The sequence below is a fragment of the Notolepis coatsorum genome, assembly GCF_963971535.1.
Source record: "Notolepis coatsorum genome assembly, chromosome: 4".
NCBI lineage: Eukaryota > Metazoa > Chordata > Actinopteri > Aulopiformes > Paralepididae > Notolepis > Notolepis coatsorum.
The window spans coordinates 5485630-5495629 of NC_140168.1; the positions used below are offsets into that span (position 1 = coordinate 5485630).

The 10000-nt window shown below is 46.6% G+C and overlaps 1 protein-coding gene across 1 annotated transcript in view; it reads right to left on the reverse strand.

The window, feature by feature from the left end:
- vwa5b2 (von Willebrand factor A domain containing 5B2) overlaps positions 1-10000 on the reverse strand; it is a gene marked incomplete at both ends in the record, with an annotated part of 100688 nt that overhangs the window by 74912 nt on the left and 15776 nt on the right. Inside the window, 1 exon segment of the mRNA XM_084313337.1 lies at positions 9802-10000. This exon segment is cut by the window's right edge and continues 637 nt beyond it. Within this exon segment, the coding sequence (XP_084169463.1) occupies positions 9802-10000 (199 nt within the window).

The window sequence follows — 10000 nt, forward strand, 5'->3', positions numbered from 1 at the left end:
AAAAGCTGCAAGAAAACCTTAAATATCTGGCATCAACGGTTGCCAAATACTTACTGTCAAATTACAGTAAAATCAAATACATTTACAGATTACAACCTTTATTTAATGGTTAATATTTTGATAAAAGGTCATTTACTGTATTTTTTGTATGTCATTTACACTTAAAGTAGAAAAACAAAAGTAATCTGTAAAATAATAGTGAATTTCCTGTGAAAAAACATAAATCTTTTTTTACAGCGCACGCAACAGATGACGCGATTTCTTTATGATCATAAATACTATTATTTGCTTCGGCGATCATCAGGCTATACTCTTCTTCAGATGCGACAGCCTGCCCTGCCATGTTGTGTTGTGTGGGTGAGTGAGTGAGTGAGTGAGTGAGTGAGTGAGTGAGTGAGTGAGTGAGTGAGTGAGTGAGTGAGTGAGTGAGAGAGTGAGTGAGTGAGTGAGTGAGTGAGTGAGTGAGTGAGTGAGTGAGAGAGTGAGAGAGTGAGTGAGTGAGTGAGTGAGTGAGTGAGTGAGTGAGTGAGTGAGTGAGTGAGTGAGTGAGTGAGTGAGTGAGTGAGTGAGTGGGTGGGTGGGTGGGTGGGTGGGTGGGTGGGTGGGTGAGTGAGTGAGTGAGTGAGTGAGTGAGTGAGTGAGTGAGTGAGTGAGTGAGTGAGTGAGTGGGTGGGTGGGTGGGTGGGTGGGTGGGTGGGTGGGTGGGTGGGTGGGTGAGTGAGTGAGTGAGTGAGTGAGTGAGTGAGTGAGTGAGTGAGTGAGTGAGTGAGTGGGTGGGTGGGTGGGTGGGTGGGTGGGTGGGTGGGTGAGTGAGTGAGTGAGTGAGTGAGTGAGTGAGTGAGTGAGTGAGTGAGTGAGTGAGTGAGTGAGTGAGTGAGTGAGTGAGTGAGTGGGTGGGTGGGTGGGTGGGTGAGTGAGTGAGTGAGTGAGTGAGTGAGTGAGTGAGTGAGTGAGTGAGTGAGTGAGTGAGTGAGTGAGTGAGTGAGTGAGTGAGTGAGTGAGTGAGTGAGTGAGTGAGTGAGTGTGAGAGCTCTGACCTAAACCCACCGTGTGTGTGGATCTCTGCAGGCATAATGCTGCACCACCATCACAGTCAGAGTGGCTCGCTCTGTTCTCTATCCAGACAATTGGTTGCGATGGCTGTGATTGTGGCAACCCCATAACTCTTGGCTATAATGGCCGATCTACCTAGAAAGGAGGGGGGGGGGGGGGGGGGGGGGGGTGAGGAGTTTATCTGTTTCTCTCACCACCAGGTCACCTACCTCCCTGTACCTCAATACTAGGGCTGTCCCGACTGAGGATTTGGATGGTCGACTATGATTGGCCAAAATTTGTCGTTAGTCGACTATTGGTTGACAAAAGAAAAGTGTGGCGGGTGGCATTAATGAGCAAGGAGGAGGGGCCTCAACGAGCCAGGTTCCGTTATAGGGGGCTACCTGCGGGTGGAACGTTAGTTGGAATTGTTTGTTGCGGCCGGTGCAGTGAGGTAGGTGCACAGCTCACTCCGGGATGCAGGAACGAGCATTAGTTTACACGCTAAGGTAGGCAGTGGTAGTATTATGGTTTAGGAATAGCGGGTTTTAATATGTGCTGTGCAATATGTGTGATGACATGGAGTGTTTGTTCCAGATCACTTGCCTGGTTCCCAGCGGGATTGAAGGTAGTCGGTAGGATAATAGGACCACCGACCAGGGGTGTAGCTCCAGATTCTGGGCCCCATGAAAGAATGTATTTGTAGGCCCCCAGTGAATGCGAGCGCGCGTCATTTTTTTTGGCAATTTTTTTATTGATGAAAACGCATAATATGGTTTTTACCTATACATTCGGATCAGCAGTTCAGCACCTGCACTGTTGGTGGGTGGAGCCTAGTAAAGGATGTCGCATTGCGTTCATCTTCAATGAATGGACCAATGCAATAGTCTACCAAAGCCCCCCCTCTCTCTATATATATCTCACACACACGCCGAGGAGGGAGTTTACCAGACGACGGGCAACCCTGGTTCTACCTTTTCTCCTCAAGCGCGCACGCGCACTGCCTCCCTCCCCCCCCCCGCCCGCCCTCTCGTCTGCTTCTCTCTCTCTCTCTCTCTCTCTCTCTCTCCCTCTCTCTCTCTCTCTCTCTCTCTCTCTCTCTCTCTCTCTCTCTCTCTCTCTCTCTCTCTCTCTCTCTCTCTCCTCTCTCTCTCTCTCTCTCTCTCTCTCTCTCTCCTCTCTCTCTCTCTCTCTCTCTCTCTCTCTCTCTCTCTCTCTCTCTCTCTCTCTCTCTCTCTCTCTCTCTCTCTCTCTCTCTCTCTCTCTCTCTCTCTTTCTTTCCCACAAGTACTACCTACACTGTAAGAAAAAAAGCTGCAAGAAAACCTTAAATATCTGGCATCAACGGTTGCCAAATACTTACTGTCAAATTACAGTAAAATCAAATACATTTACAGATTACAACCTTTATTTAATGGTTAATATTTTGATAAAAGGTAATTTACACTTAAAGTAGAAAAACAAAAGTAATCTGTAAAATAATAGTGAATTTCCTGTGAAAAAACATAAATCTTTTTTTACAGCGCACGCAACAGATGGTGCGATTTCTTTATGATCATAAATACTATTATTTGCTTCGGCGATCATCAGGCTATACTCTTCTTCAGATGCGATAGCCTGCCCTGCCATGTTGTGTTGTGTGGGTGAGTGAGTGAGTGAGTGAGTGAGTGAGTGAGTGAGTGAGTGAGTGAGTGAGTGAGTGAGTGAGTGAGTGAGTGAGTGAGTGAGTGAGTGAGTGAGTGGGAGTGAGTGAGTGAGTGAGTGAGTGAGTGAGTGAGTGAGAGAGTGAGAGAGTGAGTGAGTGAGTGAGTGAGTGAGTGAGTGAGTGAGAGAGTGAGAGAGTGAGTGAGTGAGTGTGAGAGCTCTGACCTAAACCCACCGTGTGTGTGGATCTCTGCAGGCATAATGCTGCAGCACCACCATCACAGAGTCAGAGTGGCTCGCTCTGTTCTCTATCCAGACAATTGGTTGCGATGGCTGTGATTGTGGCAACCCCATAACTCTTGGCTATAATGGCCGATCTACCTAGAAAGGAGGGGGGGGGGGGGGGGGGGGGAGTTTATCTGTTTCTCTCACCACCAGGTCACCTACCTCCCTGTACCTCAATACTAGGGCTGTCCCCGACTGAGGATTTGGATGGTCGACTATGATTGGCCAAAATTTGTCGTTAGTCGACTATTGGTTGACAAAAGAAAAGTGTGGCGGGTGGCATTAATGAGCAAGGAGGAGGGGCCTCAACGAGCCAGGTTCCGTTATAGGGGGCTACCTGCGGGTGGAACGTTAGTTCGAATTGTTTGTTGCGGCCGGTGCAGTGAGGTAGGTGCACAGCTCACTCCGGGATGCAGGAACGAGCATTACACGCTAAGGTAGGCAGTGGTAGTATTATGGTTTAGGAATAGCGGGTTTTAATATGTGCTAGCTGTGCAATATGTGTGACATGGAGTGTTTGTTCCAGATCACTTGCCTGGTTCCCAGCGGGATTGAAGGTAGTCGGTAGGATAATAGGACCACCGACGGACCAGGTATTTTAATGTAGCACTTTGTTTTAGCATGTAATGTTGTCTAATAATTATGTGTGTTATTGTTTTAATAATAAAGTGTTTTAATACTGTTGTGTTTGTTTCCCGGCAGAGCACCAGTGGTCCAGCTGCTCTTGTCGTGAAACACGTTTTTAGTTATTGTTTGGTAGTTATATAATTATGTCTAATCCGCCCGGGCCAGTGGGCCGGTAGACGGGCAAAAAGAATTGGGTCTTGCCCTTGGGGCGGATTCGTTTTCTTTATCTACGTTTGTTTGTTTATTTGTGTGTCCGTTTCCCCCCCCCCCCCCCCCCCCCCCCCCCCCCCACCATAACACCAACCCATGTACCAGGTACCTCTCTCAGACGTGAATACGGGGCAGGCCTAGTGTGCCATTATTATATGGATGCCATGGTTATGCACACGTGTGCCAATGTTTGATAAAGTTGAATCACCGAGTGGTATGATATCCGTTTACTTCATTGTGAGAAGTTTGATATCTTTTTTTATACAGTTCTTGAAGTGGTATTTATTGATGTGTGATAACGTTTCCTTCATTGTGTGAAGTGCTATTCATTGACATTTGATACCGTATGAAGTGCTATTTATTGACATTTGATATCGTTCTCCTTCATTGTGTGAAGTATCACCAGGTTGCCGTGAATCAAACCCTGCCCGGTCAACGCTGATTGGGGTTCCTGACATGAGGTTGAAGTGGGCTTATAGTATTTTTGTCCACCCCTTTTTATATAATAAATACTATTGTTATATTAACCTACACTCTTGTGTCTTTCTTAAAGCTAGGAACTTAGCGGGTGTAACAAAAGTATTTTTTTATTTCATTTTTATCATTCCATTTGGGCTGTGGGGGGGGGGGGGGGGGGTGCTTAATGTCTGAAGGAGTCGACTGAAGGCTTCTTGTCCTCTGCAAAAACATGCAATTGGTCCACTGATGGATACATCTTGATATTTGTCTAGTCTAGTGTGTTCATTAGATGGGTGAAATCCTCTTTCAGTGCCTCTGTGCCTGTTTTCTTAGGCAGTTAGCCTCTGGTATGCGTGCCATTAGCGTTAGCCACGCTTCTAGGCCTCTTTTATTTTGGAAAGAATGATAAAAAGAATTCAAATTAAAAATAAATTTAGAATTATTATTTTATTTTATGATATTCGACTAAGAGGTTGGCTAGTCGACTACGGCTCCTTTCGACCAATTAGTCGACTAATGGTTCCCAAGTCGGGGTCGCGACCCAAAGGTGGGCCGCGAGCAGCCACGGGAGGGCCGAGAGATGATAAAAAAAAGTTAAAATAATTTTTTTTTTTTTTTTGTCAGGCCACTGAACTTAGAAGCAGGCCAGGACAGTGTTTCTAGTTGTATTCTAAAATTCTATTCTATTGTATTCTAAAATGTGACTATATGGTTTTATATTAACTTAATAAATAAACAAAAACGAAAAATCTACTTATTTCAACGAACATTTCAAACTAAATAACAGATTATGCACATAAAACACTGAAAACAACCGAAGCAACAATAGTATTTTAATGAGGCTATTATTATTATCATTATTATTTTGCAACAAGTTAGCCCTCTCATAAATAGCACATATAAATGAATAACTAACTTGAACTAACTTAATAGGATTGAAGTGATATTTGGCTTAAAAAATCGACCGCCCGGCCTGAAAAGTTTGGGAACCCCACTAATCGACTAATAGGGGTCAGCCCTAGAAAATGCACACCCTGGACACAAGGCAGCATATCATGTACACTGTGACTGTAATAAAAACACAACGGTTCTCAACGTATTCAGGCAGCCTACTTTCAGCCTCTGACTGGGTTGTTTGGTGCATTTCTTTTATATAGCGTTTTTTTATCCAAAGCGCTTTACAATTTTGTTCCTCACATTTTCACCCATTCACTCACACATTCACACACCGACGACGGAGGCGACTATGCAAGGTGCTGCCAACCCACACGCGTCTATATTAATCCCAGCCGAAGAGTGCGTCGCGTTTCTCTGATTGGCCATGACGCCCATGTGACCGCGGCAGCGCGAGAGAGCGGCAGTGCGGAAATAGGCTGCATCCTCCACGTCAAGAAAGACAGACAGGCATTCTCTGTGACAAACCCTAACCTTAACCAACTCCGAAATAATGCCTAACCTTAACCCTAACCTTAACTTAACCCTAACCATAACCAACTCCGAAAGAATGCCTAACCTTAACTTAACCCCAACCTTAACCAACTCCGAAAGAATGCCTAACCTTAACTTAACCCCAACCTTAACCAACTCCGAAAGAATGCCTAACCTTAACTTAACCCCAACCTTAACCAACTCCGAAAGAATGCCTAACCTTAACTTAACCCCAACCTTAACCAACTCCGAAAGAATGCCTAACCTTAACTTAACCCCAACCTTAACCAACTCCGAAAGAATGCCTAACCTTAACTTAACCCCAACCTTAACCAACTCCGAAAGAATGCCTAAACTTAACCAGCGGAAGAATGCACGTTTATAGCGAGAGATGATAAACGTAAAAAAGAAAAAAGAAAAAGAAATTGAAGTGATTCGAACTTGTGACCAACCGCACCGCAGGCTCCACAGCACAGCGGCATACCAGTTGAGCTAAGCGTCGATGGAAAAACATCGGGGATTACGGCTACATAATGCCGCAAGCTCTGCCGCTCCGCTCTGCGGCTGCCGCGCTGCCACGGGGCGTGTCGCAGCCAATCAGGTAAAACGCGGAAGCACTCGGCAGCACTCTTCGGCTCCAATTAAAGAATAGGCAACCCACACGTCGGGAACAATTAGGGGTAATTAAGTGTCTTGCTCAAGGACACATCGACACGCTGCCCGTGAAACCGGTCTTGTTTGACATGCCCTGAGTGGGAGTCGAACCCCGGTCTCCCGCGCCACGGGCGACATCGCACGCAGACCACTATACCAAGAGGTGAATTCACGTTCTAAGTAATGTGTCTGGATGCCTTTTAAGGGGGAGTGAGTTTACTTGCAGTACCGCTACGTGCCACAGTCACTTCACAACACGTGAAGTCCATCGTGACTGTGGATATACTCGCGGTACCTCCGTTACACTTGCAAGGTGCCGACCTGCTCATCGGGAGCAATTAGGGGTTAAGTGTCTAATTGCTCAATCGACACGCTGGCCGGGAGGAGCGGGAATCGAACCAGGAACCTTTCGACTATACCAGACGGCCGCTCTATACCTCCTGAGCCACTGTCGCCCCCCCCCCCCCCCGTGTTGTCTAGTGGCCATAGCTACAACGTGTCATGGTCAGGAGGGACAGTTTGCGTCTATATTTTTCACAGCCGAAGAGTGCGTCGCGTTTCTCTGATTGGCCATGACGCCCATGTGACCGCGGCAGCGCGAGAGAGCGGCAGTGCGGAAATAGGCTGCATCCTCCACGTCAAGAAAGACAGACAGGCATTCTCTGTGACAAACCCTAACCTTAACCAACTCCGAAATAATGCCTAACCTTAACTTAACCCTAACCTTAACCAACTCCGAAATAATGCCTAACCTTAACTTAACCCTAACCTTAACCAACTCCGAAAGAATGCCTAAACGTAACCAACGGAAGAATGCACGTTTATAGCGAGAGATGATAAACGTAAAAAAGAAGAAAAAAAATTGAAGTGATTCGAACTATGTGACCAACCGCAGCACGGCGGCGTACCAGTTGAGCTAAGCGTCGATGGAAAAACATCGGGGATTACGGCTACATAATGCCGCAAGCTCTGCCGCTCCGCTCTGCGGCTGCCGCGCTGCCGCGGGGGGCGTGTCGCAGCCAATCAGGGAAAACGCGGAAGCACTCGGCAGCACTCTTCGGTTCCAATTAAAGAATAGGCGGACAGTTTGACACATTTCATCAAAAAGTGTTTTCAATATATATCACGTTTAATTTCTCTTCAGTGGAAAATGTATCATCAGCATCTATATAGACTGGGTTTCCAGGAACAGGCGTACTCAGCTATATACACATAGAGGCCCAGATCACTTACAATATGGAAGCTCAGCAACAATAACAAAACAATAAACAACAGGAATGCACTCTATAGAGCGACAGACCCCTGCAAAGGCCTTGACAATCTGCCCACTTTGCCACTATTTTCACATGCAACATTTTACGGGGTTAGATGAGGGAAACAAGAGTAGCCGATTATTGCCAGTCTTAACAGACCCAGGCTATAAATCCACATGGGGGCGCTAGAGGAAAGGTCACAGGGTTACAGAGGATGTTATGACTGTACGACGGACGGACTGGTCGGAAGACAAGCTCATTTGAAAATGGAAGGTTTGACCTGATGGGAGACAGACGCTATGGGTCATGGATCAAAGTTTGACCTCAGGAAAGGTCACAGACCTAGGTTTGTTCCTCCAGGGGTCATGAATGTTCACAGAAAATGTTGTGGGGTCACAATTAGCTGAAATAAGAGTATAGGTATATATTAATATAATCACATTATTCCCACATTAACTTGTTCTGCAATAGCAAAGAGATTCAAAGATATTAACATTTCATATATAAATATCCTCATTTCAAGAATTTAAGTTTGGCTTGATGGCGCTACAGGAAAAGCCTTTGGGTCACCAGAATCAATAGATGTCCTCCTCTTGGAGTCCTGAATGTGCACATCAAGTTTTATGGCAATCTGGCCATTGCTTTGCAAGATATGTTGTTCTCAGTCTGTCCTGAATGGTGGTGCTAGAGGTAAGATCACGGAGTCACCGAAATCATTAGGCGTCTTCCTTTAACCCCTTTCCCTACCACACCACAGAAGGTTAACCCTTTCACTACCACACTACAGACGGTTAACAGTCTGTAGTGTGGTAGTGAAAAGGGGTTAACCTTCTGTAGTGTGGTAGTGAAAGGATTAACCTTCTGTAGTGTGGTAGTGAAAGGATTAACCTTCTGTAGTGTGGTAGTGAAAGGATTAACCTTCTGTAGTGTGGCTGTGAAAGGGGTTAACCTTCCGTATTGTCGCAGCGAAAAGGTTTAACCCGTTGGTAGTGTGCTAGTGAAAGGGTTAAGGATTATGAATATCAGCCGAAAACGTCGATACACACGGGACGGGGAGATGCACTTATTTCAACATTTCGGCCTGATGGTGGCACTACTGGACCAAAACGTCATGGAGTCACCAGAATCAAAAGATTTCTTCCTCGTGGGATCATGAATGTGCACATCAAATGTCATGGCCATTTGGCCATTACTTTTCAAGATATGTTGCAAACACACACACACACACACGCACACACACACACACACACACACACACACACACGCACACACACACACACGCACGCACGCACACACACTTTAAACAAACACACTGTAGCACCCACTCCACACACTTTATAGCACACACCCACTTTAAACAAACACACTGTAGCACCCACTCCCCACACTTTATATTTATTGATGAAGGATTGCACTACAACTCGTACACCTTACTGTAAATTGTACCTAAATTGTACCTCATCCCATTTCTGCTTTGCACTATATAGTACTGTACATTAGTACACTGCATAGTATTGTATATTATATGGTAACTCAGTTACGTCTATTCTGCATCGAACATTGTACATATGTCTATACTGAACACTGTGACCTCATTTTCTACTTCTAAATTACATGCTATACTATGTTATTTGATACTATCTTGTCTAGCACAGTCTCTGGAGCGTAACAGTAAGAAGCATTTTGTATGAAAGTATTCTGTACTTCTGTATGACAACTATTAAAGAAACTTGAAACTTGAAACACACACAGAAAGACAGGGGCGAAAACATAACCGTGGCGAAGGTCAAACGTTACTTTGGGAGGCTGTTTCTCCTCGCTTTTGCAATAGATGGGAGAACTTGGTACTTGTTGAAGGAGCAGCAGGGTATGGGAGGAGGCACACGGAGGGGGTGAGAGGAGGACGTGTGGGAGGAGCCATCGTGCCCCACAGCGGCTCTGCCCCCAGAGGAGGAGGGAGCGTTGGAGGAGGAGCCATCGTGCCCCACAGCGGCTCTGCTGCCAGAGGAGGGAGCGTCGCCGACCGACGGACGCCTCGGTCGTGAGTTTGGAGGAGATTGACGCCGTTGTCGACGTTCAGGGCGCTTCACCTCGGCAGCTCTATGCAATTCGAGATCGCCGTCTCGGCGAACCGAGTTTGGCGTTTGAACCGAGCTGCGTCGTCGATCACAAGGCTGATTTTTATTGTCAACCGCGACGAGCCTCCGACGTCTCTCGGACGACGACTCGGGTCTTGTTGTTGTTCTTCTCCGACCGCTAGCGAGGTCCTCCTCCTTCTCCTCCTCCTCCTGGCCAAACGAAGAAACATCTCGGGTCCGTCCTCCTCCTCCTCCTCCTCCGCTCCGGGTGCCTTCTTCAGACGCGGCGGCGGCGGTCGGGGTCGCAAACGGACCTCGACTGTGACCCGT